This window comes from Echeneis naucrates, chromosome 1 (assembly GCF_900963305.1).
Source record: "Echeneis naucrates chromosome 1, fEcheNa1.1, whole genome shotgun sequence".
Lineage (NCBI taxonomy): Eukaryota > Metazoa > Chordata > Actinopteri > Carangiformes > Echeneidae > Echeneis > Echeneis naucrates.
In genome coordinates, this window is record NC_042511.1 from 15,063,103 (window position 1) to 15,080,020 (window position 16,918).

General features: G+C 40.7%; 1 protein-coding gene across 3 annotated transcripts in view; it reads left to right on the forward strand.

Annotated features, from left to right (window-relative positions):
• adgrl3.1 (adhesion G protein-coupled receptor L3.1) overlaps positions 1 to 16,918 on the forward strand; it is a 106,443-nt gene that overhangs the window by 38,384 nt on the left and 51,141 nt on the right. For all 3 annotated transcript variants that reach the window (XM_029497370.1, XM_029497372.1, XM_029497371.1), the window contains exon 5: positions 10,345 to 10,454. In XM_029497370.1, coding sequence (XP_029353230.1) covers positions 10,345 to 10,454 — 110 coding nt within the window. The remainder of the gene's footprint in view (positions 1 to 10,344; positions 10,455 to 16,918) is intronic.

The following is a 16,918-nucleotide window of genomic DNA, read 5'->3' on the forward strand; positions in this document are numbered from 1 at the left end:
TTGTAAGTATGTATAATTTAAAGTTGGGTTCCTTTTTTTGGACTCAGTTCATTAGCAGAGGATTTCTCCACCGCTTTCATTCTGTGGTTTCCTGAATGTCAGGATCAGTTTCATTTAATTGTTTTTTAAAACAGTCACGTTGCTTGCATCCAGGGTGTGGTGAGGCTAAGCCTGTTTTAAAGTGTCACTGGGGAGAGTAACATCAGCATAACGTGAAGCATGCCAAGGTATGTTCAGTTCCTCACGGGGAGAGAGCTGCGAGTCAAAATGGTGGAATGCCTGCAAGTTAGAGCGTTATACTGACATAAAGGTGCCTTGATGGCTTCTTTGGAGATGCTTCTCAATGCACTCCTTGTCCCTTACTCATACTTGAGTACTTCATATACCGAATACCTTTCAGCGCACTCACTCAGATTCTCTATCTCCCTCTCTCTCTCAGTCTCACAGACATGCATTCGGGCAATTGAGTTTGTATGTGAGGACACTGAAGAATGTGTAGGCAGTGCACACAGGCACACAAACTCGGTTTTGCTACCCCTGCCACAGCTCCCACGTTAGAAAATTACTTCTGGACTTCAAACAGACTTTCCTATGACACCTCTATACTGCCTCACCCACCTTGTCACCTTGTTTGCCCTTCTGCCTTTTTTTTTTTTGTCTCCTCTCAACCTCTCTATTGCTCTCACTTCCCATCCTTCTTGAAGAAGTCCCTCTCTTGAACAAGAGAGACAAGGGTTGGGACTTGTTCTGTTTTCTCTTCCACTGAGATACTATCTTTTCAAAATGTTAAGTAACAACATGGTCTATTTATTATTCTGCTGTCTGTGGCGGTCTCAATTTTCCCAATTTTTTTCTCTTCGGTCTTTTTTCCCCAGAATTTGATTCTCACCCCCAGCTTCTCGCCCTCATTGTCACTTTTACATTCCTCACCATCTGTTTTAGTTTTCCTGGCTCTTTCCTGTTTCTTCCGTTCATTTTTTCCTCCTTGCTCTCAGAAAAGGTGGGTCAGGACTTAAAGACAGGGGCTTATGCGTTGCAGCATGTTGGCTGCATTTTAAAGTATATGTTGTCTATTTTGAGCTTGTTGAGCAAGTGAACCGATGCTTAAAGCTGCAGATACAGCCATAGTCTCAGGATTAAGCCCCAGAACTTCAGTGGCTCTCAGGATCTTTGTAAGCTGTGCACCAGCGCAGTGTGCATGCACCAATGGATAGACATGCACGCATGCATGATCTTGCAAGCTTGCTCATGTATGCTTTCCTCACACCTTCTCCCGCCCGTGCATGGAAACACACACTCTTGGTCATCAGCTCCTATATTTGGTCAACTTCTTCTGACAGCCTTTCTCTTTAGAACTGAGGCTCAGTCTTCAAAGCACCAGACTATAGTACTAGTGTGTGGATGTATTTGTGTGCATATGCCCCATTACGTGAGCACAGGTACAAGAACATACATCTGTAGACGTTAGATAGAGATAGATGCATCTGCAAATCTATATTTTTCCATAGATGTGTGCGTGCTTGAACCATTCAAACAAGAGACCATAAAGAAACCTCTTAAATCCACTCCCTCTTACTGTTATAAATTTATTGAAAACCCAGCTGCAGTCTAGTACTAGTCATGTGCTAGGAGTGTGTAGAGCAGTGTAATATACCATAATGTCTGGCACTTTTTCCAGATCCATCTGCATTTTATGTCTTCTCCATTTGGTTTAATCCATCCCTCTAAACACAGAGGGAGAGGAAGTGAGAGGCAAATGGAAGTTTTGTGTTAACTTCCAGACTGCATCATTATTCCATCCCTTTGACGCAATTTAAGTGTAAAAACACTATTATGTGGTAAATTAAAGTTTTACCCTGAGCGTGATGTCTTGTAGAAGTAGAGATATAGATTCACTTTTTCTTTTTCTGTCCCTATCTGTTGTCTCATCTTCTACCTCCATTAACTATCCCGATTCCCACTGAATGAGGTCATATCTGGAAATGTCCTACTTAATTTGTGTGTGTGTGTGTGTGTCTGTCTGCAACCCTCATATATTCACCACAGTTACAGGAGATGCCCTGCAGCACCCTAGGGGCCCCCAACTGTCACCCTTGCTCAGTGCGGTAATTAGGGCCCTCACACATGCATGCATGTGTACACACATAGACACACGCGCACACACACACATTTATTGAGAGGGAACACAAAAGTGAAGGAACACAAACAGATTCTGACATGTGTGATGGAAATTAACACAAATTTTCATCCCAGAAATTTTTCCTCCATCCATCCACCCACTCACACACCAGCATACCTTCATCCTGACAGACAACTGTTGCTCCTCTGAAACCTCTGTATTTCCACATGTCGAAGTCTCCACTGTCTGACCCCTTTCTCCTGTTGCCACAGCTCTGCTAACCTTAGTTATCATGCTTCACTGAGCACCTAAGCTACATGGCTGCCTGTGAGTGGTCTGCGAATGGTCTAGACACCACACACCCGCTCTTTCTCTCTCTCTCTCCCACATACAGATACAAAGTCTGACACATACAGAGATCAACATGTGAGTCAGTGGCTCAGAGAAGCTTGCATGTAGACAGTGACTGACTCCCTGACTGACTTGACGCGTAGACATTAATGTTGAAGTGTAGACCAGGATGCAAGAAGCAATCTTCCCGCTCATGCATATGCATTTAAATCCATACACACAACAGCCTGCATTTCCCTGTTTGCATTATGAGGTGAAGCTGACTAAATCCTGCAAGACAGTGCCTCGATTTGGTGTGGCTCCATCGTCTTGACAGCGGTGGTGTCTTACACGCTCCTTTGCTTTTCACCAACCTGGAGAGACAGCTCAGCTGTCTGAAATGCTACTTATCTTTTAGCTTTTAGGAGGATTTGGAATTTGTGCAAGCAGGTGGTCTTGGATTAAACTGTGGAGGAAGAGGTGTCTCAAAGAATTGCACACACACGCTCTCAGATATAAAACAGAGAGCTACACAGCGAGGCCAGTGCAGGAATGCTGCTAGGTGGAATCAGGAGGAAGACTCCCTGAGCGTGTCCTGGAATCGGACGATGTGGAAGTTGCCATGGTTACCTGTGGAAGAGGAGAAGAGAGGAGAGGAAAAATGGTGGAGCTCAGGAAGCATACTTGGCTGTCAGCCTGACGGCAAGATAGAGGACATAAAGTGTTTGTGTGTATATGTGAGCCTCTATGTGTAATAATGCACAATCTATAATTATAGTTATTATTATTATTATTAATAAGACCATTATTTCTTGTAAAACTGTTTTTATTTAAAAAATAATGTCCTGTAGGGAAAAAAATCTTCAATTATAATTATCAGTGAACAAAAATTGCTTTTTAACAAGCATTTTTAAAAGGCCCTTATATTTACATGCATGTAATTTTAACTCTGGCCCTTCCAAGCAAAAAGGTCTCCAGCAGCTACACAGGTGTCAGTTCACTCTGTTTTCACCAACTGACACCCTGAAAATGATCTCCATTCATTTATCATTCAACTCAATTATTTTTCAAACTATATCAAATTATATCAATATATTCTCTTAATGCAGGTTACATAAATGCTGCCATTTGTATACAGCTCTGAATGCAAAGAGCAAGATTACAGTGCTTCTTATCCGTTCATCTGATTTTATTGACTCAACTGCAGTTTGTTGGGAAACGGCAAGAAAATTTTATCTACTCTGCAAGTACAACTCAACTCCAGCGGGTTAATCTCCCTATCGGTCATTTCCATCGCTCGCATCCTTCATGCATGAGAATGTCAGGTGTGCAGTCCATTTGACAGAAGGCACGTATAGGACACAGAGCATTTATATGACATGCTCAGAAAGAATGGGAGAATTATGGAGAGACATCCTCCAAATGTTAATAATGCAGCGCATTTCAAAGCTTTTTTTTTTTTCCAGTCGGGAAAACATTATTTTACCTGTGGCTTGTCTGACAGGCTGCTCGAGAGCTGACAGACACGCAGGGACCGCTGAGAAGCGTATGTGTGTCTGTGTTTCCGTATATGTGTGTGTGGGAGGAAAAAAAAAAAAAAGGCAAGCACATCTGTCATTTCTTATTTTAAGTGTGGCATTGCAGTGCTGGTATAGGATATGATGTGCCTGTTTCACTATACCCCACGGTAGACACATACACCGATTTACTCGCACTTACACCTGTCTGTGTTGCTCGTCTTCTTTTACCTCTGTCAATCACAATCACTGCATCTCTCTTCAATTACTTACTACCTTGCAGCTCCTCTGCATCCCTTCATGCTCTTACCCGCTCGACATCCATTCCCATCACTCCATTTGTCCACCTCCAAACATCCTACTGTATATGTGTATGTAACCACATCAGGGAGCTGAAATGAAACCAGAAGTGGGAGAATCTTGTATGACTCTCTCTGTGTGTGTGTGTGTGTGTGTACGGGAGAAGATGGTGGGAGAGTGTATAAGTGGCCTAACAGCTTTTTATCCTGTAGCAAGATACAGTAACTACGCTCTGTCTGCTGTTAAATGGCTTCCCTGAACTCCTGCAGGACACAAAGAGGCCTTTGAAAATCAGTTCTCTCTTTTTTGTTATTTTCGCTTTTTTTTTTTATGGTTTTCCAGCTGCTCAACTTGAGCTTAATTTTCCCCAGTTTGAGGATTTCAATTTACTTTCTTTAGAGAAATTGTTACAATGTTATAAAATCTGCCATTTTCTTTACCAAGGGAAATCTTTTTAGGACAAGCATTTTTTCAATACTGGTTTCATTCTGTTTTTATGGATAACTTCAAGCCCTGATATAATGTAATTTATAGTGGCAATAATTCTTGTCAAGTTGTGATAACTTTCATTATTTGTGGATCTAGATGCTGGCTAAATGTTTTATTTTTATTGTGATTATTTTATTTTCTACTGAACTGCAGCAAAGTGATATAACAGATGACAGTGGAGGAAACATTTGGGATTTACACGGAAACAATTTCTGAAGTTCACTACATTTTCAATGCCACTTAGAATGGACAAAATATACTTTTGATTAAAGAAAAGGCAGAGCCGTGATCACAATACAAACACCCTATGTATATTTTAGTTTCAGATGATTTCAGTCTGATTTGAGCTAGCCCTCCATAGCCTGCCTATATTCGGGTTTATGAGTCTAGCTGTCAAAAGCAGAAAATATTTTCCCAGTCTGTTTTCTGCAAGTTACCTCACAGCGTGGGTGAACAAGCCAAGAAAAATGAGATGGTGACATTATGCGCACCATGACTCCATATTGCATGTTCCGATCAGTGCACAACTCTCACAAGGAGCTCTACCAGTAGGTTTCTCAGTAGTTTGGACTAACAACGTTCCTGCTGGTGTGAAAATAGAAACCACAAGATGCTCAGTAATGCAGTTAGAAAAGACATTGCAGTGATTTCAAGTTCTGCTCTTGAATATTGTCAAAATAAATGTTTTGAAAAGAGAGAAAGAAATCTCTTGCTGTGTTCAAGACCTCTGCATGCAATCCTTCACTTATTTCCTGCACAGTAAACAGTCTCCCGGTAGGTCACTTTATTGTCGGAAGTAGTAGAATAGTTGTGAAGGAAATGAAAATTTGATGCACTGATAAATGTCATTTTACATTATAATTTTTGCATCAATAAAATTGTGAATCTTTGCGGTATCGTTTTGTTTACGAGAAGGTTGTGTGGGGAAGAAATGCAATGACTGTGAACATTGTACTGATGTGTTCAGTGTGAACATACTGTATTAGAACCTAGAAAATGCTTTAATTAAGAGCACTGTTATGTTAATAGCAAACATTTATTTTCTCTCCCAAAGATGTTTTTGTTGCAAATTAGTTAATAAACTAAGTATAGTGCGCTGTGTAATAATAGAGAGGGAGACATTTTGGACACACCTTGCAAGCGTCAGATGTTTTGTGATAATAGCAGACTACTTATTATAATGTTTAAAGAAGATTTCAATTCCCATACTGTTGTTGTCTGTGATTATCTTTCAGCTAAATATACAGCTGCAAAACTGCAACTTTGCGGTTTTTACACATCATTCAAACTCCCTTTGATAGTCATAACGGCACTGATAAGTAAAATTCCTTCCAAAGCCTTGAGCCTTTTTAAACTGAATAGCCTGTGGTTTTGTTCATATCATTGCTTATTGAATATTTGTGTTGGACACCTTTGTTGAACAGCATTTTACATAATTGCTAAACTAAAATGCCAAATGCAGGAGATTTTAGACAGCAAATATAACAACTGCAAATAAATGGAAAAATTACTGGGTAAGAGAGGTTTTGGAGAAACAAATGAAACCAAGTTTTTATGACATAAATATATCTGGTCCAAAATTTTCTCTCTCAAAATTGCTGTTTAACTCCTGAGGGTGTCAGTGAATAGTAAGTACATGCAGATTTGTCTCTGTTAAGTAAATCCCAGCAAAAGGGTATGAGACTAAAGATTAAACAAATGCTGAAAGAGAGATTGCGCTGAATTAACATCATGTCTGCAAACCATTCTGTTAAATCTCCAAAAAAAGAAAATCTGAGGAGTTTAATTTGATAAAACATTTGTAACTCATTGGTCACATACTATTTTTCCGGGAGCTTTCAACCACATCTTCTATCTTAATGTCAATCAACAAATTCAATTAGTTTAATGTAATAACTTTGCAATTCTGTGCAGTTTAATAATTGTATTGATTGTTGCTTGAAGAGGACAAATTAGTCGTTAATTGTGGATTGAGCGGTCCAGCCTCCTGTCCACATGGACGTGTCCTCGAGCAACATGTTGGACCACAAACTCCACAGGCTCCATTTCTGTTCCTGAGTGTTTTGTTTTTTGTTTTTAATACAAGTTTCTGACACCTCAGTCTACTGTGTGTGTATGTGTTTGTTTGCGAGTTTACAAGATTGACACACAACTCCAGAAAGTTTGTACGCGTTATGCATGTTCACACGGTGTTGAAGCTGAGCCACACAACATTGTGGAATAGTTTGACTGCATTTGAATGTTGAAATCCAGAGGACTGTGCCGAGGCTTTGTGCGTCACTCACTCTCAGACGCCTCTTTCAACTCATGAGGATTAGTTCCCAGCTCTCACTAGCTCTGTAATTATATAGTTCTTCAACACATCTGCCCTCGAGCACATACACACACATGCAGACAGGCAGACGTGCACAATATATACACAAATATTTATTCCATTTTACATCTGCATCACAGACAGTGCAAGCATGTATGCACCACGTACCCATGAACCTGCACACACACACACACACACACAGACGTTCCACCAGCCAGCGTCAGGCTCATCAAATCATCAGTCAGTCAGTTATGTTTATATGAGGGATGCAGACAGAGACAGAGTGAAGGGAGGTCTGCAAACAAAGTGAAAAAACATCAGAGACAATAACAACAACAGCACCCACTGCAGCATCGCAGCTTTCTCTTTCCCTGCCTGCTACAGCTCAGCTTTGTCAGTGAATAGTTTGTTTGTGTGTTTGTGTCTTGTGTGTGTGTTGCACATTGCAGGGAAGAAAGCCAGCAGGCAAGGCGGTATCCAGGCCACTGCCTTGTTTTGATGTGGCCATGCTAATTAAAAAAAAAGGAGCATTTCTGCCAACACTAAGAAAAACATGCAAGAAAACCATAGAGTCATTTTGGTATTTGAAGGTGTGGAATAAAAGCCACAGTTTGTACAGGTGCATGCGTGTGTGTGTGTGTGTCCGCGTCTGCGGAGGGGAGCGGTGTTACATGTTCATGCTCTGCATTCACATTCATGATGGATCAGGATGCAGTGGGGATGTGAAACGGAGCATTTCTGCTGATCTTCTTTTGTTTCGTTGCTGGATAAACTTAAATGCAGAGGATGGAGGGGAAAAAAAGAGAAGAAGCTGGATGTGCTGGGGACATAAGGGAGTCTTTTTTGGATCTGACTCAGACATAACGGTGACGTCAGCACAGGCTTTACCAAGGATGGAGGGATTGAGGGAGAAACAGAGGGAGGTTAGAGATGACGCCCTGAGGGAGGCAGGGATGAGAAAGATATTAAGGAGGGAGAGAAGACAGGCAGAGGGAGAAGGAAGGCAGCAATAACAGGCCTACCACATTTCTGGGTGTGACTTCGAAAACTGTGGCTAAGTGGGTTTAAGATAGATAAACAGAAGGGGGAAAAAACAGACAGTGGGAATGAGAGACAAAAGAAGAGGAACAGAGAGGAATAATTCCTTGGTTGGAAGGATGAAGACAAAGGCTGAGAAAAAATTGGTTTATTATCTTGGCTTAGAGAGTATGGGGAGAGGAAAAAGAAAGGCAGACAAAAATAGGCAGAAAAAGAAGGAGTGATACAAGTGAGATAAAGAATGCAAGGGATTATGTCAAATCTTTGCTCTATACCCTCTATTTAAAAAAAAAAGAAACTCAATAACCTTCAGTGTTTTCTGACTCAGCTGTGAAAGAGTCTTTTTTGGTGTACCATGAAGCAGAAATAAACACACATACACGCAAAAACACACAGTTTATGCAAAAACTAAACTTTCACTCTTTTGCTCTCTTCAAACACATCTGCATTTTCTCCTACACTGTCTGTTCCCTTCATCAAGGCTTTTTGTGTGTATCGTATTTTGCTTGTGTATAGTTTCTGTTGATGTTGTACAAGGACTTTAGATGTCTGTGGGTTTCAATGCCCAAATCACAAGCATCAGTTGGTATATTTTAGCCTTTTTTCTCTAAGACTTCTTTGTTTGTTTGTTTGTTTTACAATACCCTGAAGCTTTTTTCGGGCTTACCAGAGTTCATGTTCCTTCTCCTTAAAGTTTGTGCATGAAAGTAATTAATCTTAAACTTGTGGTGGTACTTCTGAGTTCAGAGTTACTAAAACAGGGTGCTCAAATCGTCTTTGGATGCCAAAGCAATGACATTGTTATTAGCTAAAGGTTTTTTTTTTGCTTTTGTTTTGTTTTTTTGCACCACCTCCAAACGAGGGGGCTTCGCATGCTGATTTTTCCCACTCTGGGCCATCCGGTCATGTCCATCGGTGAGCATTGTGAGCAAAGTTGTGGCGGTGTGTCAGTTTTGTGCCCACTCCCCCCCCCCCCCCACCTCACCCAAACCAGTCCACAACTTGCTCTGATGACAGGTGACCGATGATGAAGGCACCGGGGCAAGAAATTAAAAAGCACAGAAGCGAGAAAAAAGAAAGGAGGGATAGAGGAGAGAAAGACTGGCGGGTATTGTTATTAGAATATGACAGACATCGCAACACAGAATTTTAAACCTTTTAAACTCCAGTAACCTCTCACTTGACCACAGGCGCGCTGCCGACAATAGACATGGTTATATGCCACAGTAGGTAGTTCTCTGTAGCATACATTACGTCTGTGTCTTATATCTGAATATTGAATGAAAATTAAATTAGCTCTCATGCATATTTCATTATGCAAATTGTTGAATGTGATACTGAAAGAGCGGAGACTTGAGGGGTTTGGCATGCTCATTAAAAATATCTCAATGGAAGAATCAGAATGTTTTTAATATAAGTGTCGTCTGTTTGACAGTTGTGCAGAGAGGGGAAGGAGGGGGAAACAGAACAGTTGTACTAATTGAAAGGAAATATTCAGATGAGCAGAGAAGTGGCTCATCAGCCTTCTTAAAATAAGCCTTTTCTCCTCATATGTCCTTTGTCCCTATTTCTACACATAATATATTCTTCATCCAGGTTAGTTCAGTAATTGAGTTAAACCAGGAAATGCCATCGAGATGAAGTGGCACTTCAGTGTTGGGTAGTATTTTATGTTATCACATGCATCCATCGTGGAAATAGATTGACTCCCGACACCCCCCCCGCCCCCTCGCAGCAAACCATCCTTGGTTTTGTGTTTAATTATAAACACTTACACATAAATGTCATGCATGTATTTTTATGACTGCACATGCATAGCACATGCATGCAAATGCAAACCCTCAGTGGTACATAGTCATACACACAGAGTGGTGCAGCATGTGACCTGTGTTAATAACAGTGACAATACTTACTTTTTGTGTGTCATAGGAGAAGGCTCCTGTGATAATTAGAATTCATTATGTGGAGTGTGGGACAAAATACTCTCAAAGCCATAAGTTGCTGCTCTGACTGAACACACACACACACACACAGACAATGATTCTATTCTATTAGTATAATGTTCTTGCTCCAGGTGCACCGGTAAGGACATATTGTCTGCTCTTGTGTCAGTCTAAAGGGTCCTTATACCAGGATGACTCTTGAGTTCCAGGCTGAATGCAATGAATTACAGAAGTGGATGTAACGCATCTATGTGACTGGATGTCTTCAGCTAATATATCTGCCTCTTCATATAGATGCAACAACCGTACCCAGTGTGCAGTTGTGGCCGGGCCTGATGTCTTCCCTGACCCCTGCCCTGGAACATACAAATACCTGGAAGTCCAATATGAGTGTGTTCCTTACAGTAAGTACTCAACGTTTATATTATTTCAATACTTTTGGATCTCTTATCTCAAGCGATTCATATATTTGACTACCTTGTGTCTCATCTTTGGAATGGGGAGGATGATTTATTTATTTTTATTTTTGTAAGAAAAATGCTTATTTCTTTAAAACAATCCAAATCTAAGGTTGGTCGTTTTTCATATTGACATGTGAGTGAGAACAAACATTTTAAAACCGAAATGAACATCAATAATTTGAGTAAGAGGGTAAGTTAATAAGTCAAGTTATAGTGACAGCTCCCTGGGAAAGTCTCAAAGAGGAAGCATGAGAGAGTGGGATGGACTCAAACGATGACAGATGGTTGTTTGACCTTTGACCGTGTGATAACAGACTGGGAGGTCGCACTTACTGAAGTGAAACATTCATGGGATTTGGATGCAAAATATCCCCAAAACTGTGGAACTCTTTTTAAAAATGAGCATAGTTGGCCCTTCATGTTAATTTTACAGAACATTTCAGCCTAGAGGGTTAGTCTAAAGGCAAGGCTAAAATGCAATTCTGTATTATAAAAAACTTCATCTCAAGTGATTCTTCTTGTGCTTCCTCTCAGTTAGTTCGCTTCACTGTCACAAGATGATTTCAAAACTGTTTCATTAACATGGCTAATAATGCTTAATTTTCACCAAATGTCATGAGACCTTACCTGAGGGTGAGGTCAGCGTAAGCAGGAAAAAAATCTCTATATGCTTGAATTATGTCAATTAGAAGTGCAATGAGCGAGTAAATATTATTTTTCCTCATTTTGCTTTTAATAAAGATTAGATGCACTGAAGTGAGAACAAAATACATAACCATGAAAATGAACCTTTTTCAGTCCTTATTGAAGACTGTCTAATATAGATTTTGTAAATATAATTTATGGATGAAGTAATAAGGATAAAGTTGATCTGAAAACTTCATACTACACCACTTTCAATAAGTTGTGTCTGTGTTCTGAAATGAAAATGTGCCTCCTTCAGTATGTACTGCATCACTGACTGTTGACACAATTTGTTTGCTATAAGTATCTCTGAGGTTGAATATATGTAAGTCTTACATTTATAGGTATGGTTAGGATTTATTAACAGGAAAAAAAAAGTATTTTGTCTGCAAGTCATACATTTTCCCAAAATAGTTGAAAACTGAGCCTGACTTATTTTGAACACATCTGAATTGAAACCATCCTGTGCTGAGTTAGTGCCAACATCAGAATTTGTTTTATGTTTATTATTAACTTTGGAGTTCGGCTATTCAACTTTTTCTGACGACTTGTTCATCTTCTTTCAATGTGAAAGATCTCACATATGAGCTCTACTGCAGAAGGGATTGTTTGGAATAAATATATTCAAGTTTAGGTTTAATGCATATTTCCTCCAAAAGTGCTGCACAAATCACTGACACACAGTTTAATTCTTTTGTCTAACACAGTCTGATTGTACACTCTTGGCACTGTGGTCCGTACAGACAGCCAAGGTGATCTCCCTCACTGAAGCATTCAATTATGTTTGGCTAAACAGCTCTTGCCTGGCGTCTAGAATGACCAACAGATTAAATAATAGGACTATCAGAGCCCTCTCTGGAGCAGATGGAAACACAACCTGATACCTGCTTAATGCCCCACCAAGCGCATGCGCACACATCAGGCACTCACTTAGACATTGAAAAGGAGTTTGTGTGTCTTCCTGCCTCTCTTCTCATCTGTTTATTTGAAACTTGTCTGCATGTTCTGTCCTCATTTGTGATAAACCTTTGTGGTTGTGTGAAAATACAGCAGCTTTTATTTCATGCATTTATCACTGCAAAAAAGTAATGCGGAACAGCAGCTTTGAGTGCAAGGGGAGATGAGTCGGTGGTGATCTGATAAACAATGGGCTTGTCAGGCTAACGTTTCGGCCTGCAAAAATAGACAACATCTGAAACCAAAGAGCTCAGCTTAACAGAGGGAGGGATATACAGAGAATAAGCGATATAAAACATTGGAGGAAAAGATAAAGTAAGAGAGGGGGAGGGAAGGAGAGAGAGGGAGAGGGAAGCACAGAGAGAGAGTGCCTTTGAGAGTACATTAGCCGTTTCCGTGTACTGACTAAGTGTGCAGGCTGGATCAGGTAGCGCTCTGATACACTACCTTGCTTCTGTGGGTGTGTTTAGCCTTGAAAAATGTTGCACAATGTTGCAGAGAAAAATGTGTTGTCTTAAGGTGAAACAAGCCCATGGACGCACTGAATCCACACTTTACATAGTTTTCTTTGAGAAGACCTAAAGTTTTTACACAGCTTGACCCTTCGCAGAACCTTCATATTGCATCATTCAAATATTTATGAAATCAATTCTCTTTCAACTATGTAATAATGTCTGAACCTTCAAACGAGATACTCCTGTTCGCTGACATTCAGGCCGGAGATCCAGCTGTCCACCGTCAGGCTGACGTGCTTGACATAGCAAATCGATGCTGTCAGCTGCGTTGTTATGAAAGATACATTTTTGTAAGACATTATGGGGTGCAATATCTCTCAATATGCTGCCATAAATCAAGACGGATCAATAAAAGAGAGCCAGTTCTCTGAAATATATGACATTCCGAAAACACTTACAAGCCGCAATAACTAACAAATCATCATATTTACATTGTGAGGCTGTGTTGTCTTTAGTGCACTCAAATGACTGTTACATCAAGGGACATCCATAACTCACACAAGTCTCCCACGACATTAAGCACACTGGTAGCGCTGACTGCTGAGCATAAACACCTGACCCCTAGCAATCACCTCCGAGGCCAGGCATTGCTAATCACAAGCTTATTGTGCAAATGAGCCGAGCTCCACAGAGGCCCCACTTCAAACTGTAGACGCACTTTTCCCTGACTTTCAGTCACAGCTGGGATGTTTCCCCACCGCATAGATATAGTAAACAAATCTCAAAGTGGGTTGTAGAACAGGTAATTTAATTATGTACGGTTCACTTTTCAGGGAGATTTCGTCGCTCCTTTTTCTTTTCTTGAGGATTTTTGGCTTGCACTCCCTTCACAACTCTTCATCTCTCCTCCCTGCACTGCAGGTTTTTTGGCCCTTTTCCAGTGCTAAAATCAAGTACTCTCTCGCTTTCCCTCTCCAGCTCTCTGTGGTATGAGTGTGTGGCAGTCATGTGCCAAACTAGCCAGCTAGCTTTGGCAGTAATTAGCCACCTGTGTATATGTGCTCATCGCACTGCAGGCACACTATAAATATCCATACATTAGCATGCTGCCCAACAGAGCGTTTCTGAGAGGCTGCTACAGAATACGTCTAGTCCTGACAATTACGGTATATAATACCGAAGAAAGATTAATGGTGATATTTATCGTTTTTGTTCATGTTCATTTATTAAAAAAGGCAGGAATACTTGGGAGTAAGAATATCCATCCACTAATCTTTATGCAGTAGACCCTGGCTCGGCATCTGCCGTTATGAAGCAATTAGCCTCTTACCACATTTAGTGTTTTAATCAGAAAAGCCAGTGATATGTTATGCAATACCCACGCAGTCTATTTTGGACAATAGAACTTGGCTCTGTAGGAAAGCTAATTAAAAGATAAAATCACCTCCTTGTCTGTCCAATTAAAGACTTCTGTCAGATTGGACCCTTGGAATAACTTCATCATGATGACATGAGAAGATCATGTTTGTGTGTAAGGATGTGTGGGTTTGGGCTTTTGCATGTTGTCGTGGAAACAATCGCTCGCAGCCAGTATTTTGTCCCCGAGTGTGTGTTGCTGTGCAATTCTCCATATGTGCATGTACTATTTGTGTGTATGTGTACACCTATTCAGGCATTTTTTATTTTTTTTTGTTTTTTGTGGGAGAGAATATGGAAAGGAACCAGAAAGACAGAAGGAGAGAGGAAGAGGTGATGGAGCAAGCGCAACAGCTGAAACCAAGATAGAGAAAATAGGTTAGATGGGGCCAGCTGACAAGAAACAGAAAGTCTGAATTAACTGATAAAAGACAGGAGGATGTAAGAGCCTGAACGAACGAGGAGAAAGACACAGCATGAAATGACAAAAGTGGCAGGAGAGGGATGAAGGATGGAGAAAAAGATGAAAATGTCTGTGTCCATAAATGACCTTGGGCTTTAGCCTGGCTGAGCTGATTGGAGATCAGAGATAATAGTGGTAAGGCTGCTGTCGCCACTCGTCGTCTGCAGAAACACGCACAATATATTTTGCCCACATCCATTACACACGCTCATGAGCACACACACTGCCTTTCTTGCACCATGAATACCTCCTTAATAAACCATACGCTTTCAATAAAAATGCTAATTATCTTTACACCGCAGCACGGTCAGATTAACACTAGTTCTGTAAGTGTGTGTCTGTGTGAGAACTAGAAATGGAAAGAAAGAGGGGGCATCTGGGGTGCAGTGTCAGAGCTGTTCATCCTCGCCCAGAAATTTTCAAAAATTGAGAAGATACTTAGAGAAATTAATGAATATTTATATGATTTTTAATGAATATGAAACTAGGCTTGTTATCATTATTGTTTTGCTATTGTTTTCAAATATTCATTCAAGGCCTCGCTTGGAATAATTGGGCAAAATTATTTTTTATCTTCCGCAGCTGCAGAACCAACTATTCAGTAGTGCAGTCTGAGTGGTTTTGGCAATGATCAGTCAAAGATTCTGGATAGATAAAAAAATGCTACACCTCTGAAAAATTCAATTATGCGAGAGGGATTGAGAGATGATGCTTTCTTGTTGATGTCTCTGTAAAAACAAAGATATTTTCCAGCAAGTTGTCATAGACCATATTCTTTCTCTTCCTCATATAGCCACCCGCGGTGTCTGAATTAATACAAAAGACTTCTCATCTCGCTCACTTTTGTGCATGCTTGAACTAACCTTGACAAAAGCTGGAGGTTTCAACAAATGTCTCACCAACCTATATTCACGCTGTCAAGTCCTGTGCTCTGAAAGATGAATGGCTGTGATTTGTGAAAAAAAAAAAAAAAGTCATTTCTTACCCTTGTCATTGAGATTAAAAACAGATGCCTCACAAAATATAGGCATCCTATAATCTAGCAAAATAATGAGCACCAATACAAACTGAATGACATTTGTTTGACATTTTGTGTGCCATTTGGTGTACATGTTGCCTCCTTTCATTTAATATATATGTCTTGCTGGCAACCTTGAGCCCTACATGATTCCCTTGTCTGTCTTGGAGGCTGTATGAGAGCCTCAGGTGATGTGCAGTCCTTGTTGTTTGGTGTCATTAATCCTCGTCCTCTCTTTGTATTGTTTATGTGTTGTATTGTTCATGTTTGTGTGTGTTTGGTACAGTGGTATCTGTATTTCCATCTTGCACACACCTCTGTTCAGACACCCTATCTGCTTTCTTTCCCAGCTTTTCTCGCAAGGGAACGGCTTCCTTGTGGTGAACCATTTTATATCTTAACTCATAGCTGCCCTCTCTCACTCTCTCTCTCTCTGTCACACAGAGACAACCACACACACACTTGTTTTCGGTTTAACGCGATCTCCTTCCAGAGATTGCTTATTTATCAGGAGTTGTGCTAAGCCGCACCAGTTACCATGCATTTTTCATGAGCCAAGGATTTAATGGTTGCTTGTGTGTGTGTGTCCACATGTATTTGTGTATCACATGCATTTGTGTATGTCTTGTGGTTGGTTATAAGTTTAGGCTTTAATGTGTTAAAGAATTTATGCATGTTCTGTGCAATAGTGCTATATATAAACATGTGCCATTTGGAAGCCCAAATGTTTTTCCTCTCCTCTCCTCTCCTCTCCTCTCCTCTCTTCTCCTCTCCCCTCCTCCTCCTCTCCTCTCCTATCCCCTCCCCTCCTGGGACCAGTTCCATTCGGCAGGTCTCTAACGGGACTTGAGACACAAGGGCACTGCCTGCAGGATTAGGTTTCTGCCATGTACACATTCCACCCAGTTCCCCGGGGAGCAAGGTGGAATGGAATTCATATGTTTAAGAGGCTCTGAGCAAGTGTGCACATTTCATTGTAGAGCAACACGAACAACCCTCCGTCAAAACTCCAAGGATAACGCTTTGAATATAATGGACGGGGAATTGGTGTTGGGGTTCAGGCAAATCGGCGCATTCAGTCTTCTTCCACCTCCACACGCAGATGCCTGCATTAAGTCACGCGGAGTATGTGACATACACAAAGCATTAGCTCACGCACTCTTAGTAGTTCTGGCTGGTTTACTGAAAAGCAATCCTGCTAATCAAATCAATTTTCTGGTTTCATTGTGCTGTTGATATTAGCATGAAAGGGCTCGTTATCTCAGGTCATTTTATATTGCTGCTTTTTGGCCTGCATGATGCAAAGGACCAAAATGGATATGTAAAATGAATGCTAGTGTGTTTTTGAATGTTGTTTCATACTCTTGTGTCTTTGCTCTCAGTATCTCAGTCTCTGTCTGTATGGCACATTTGT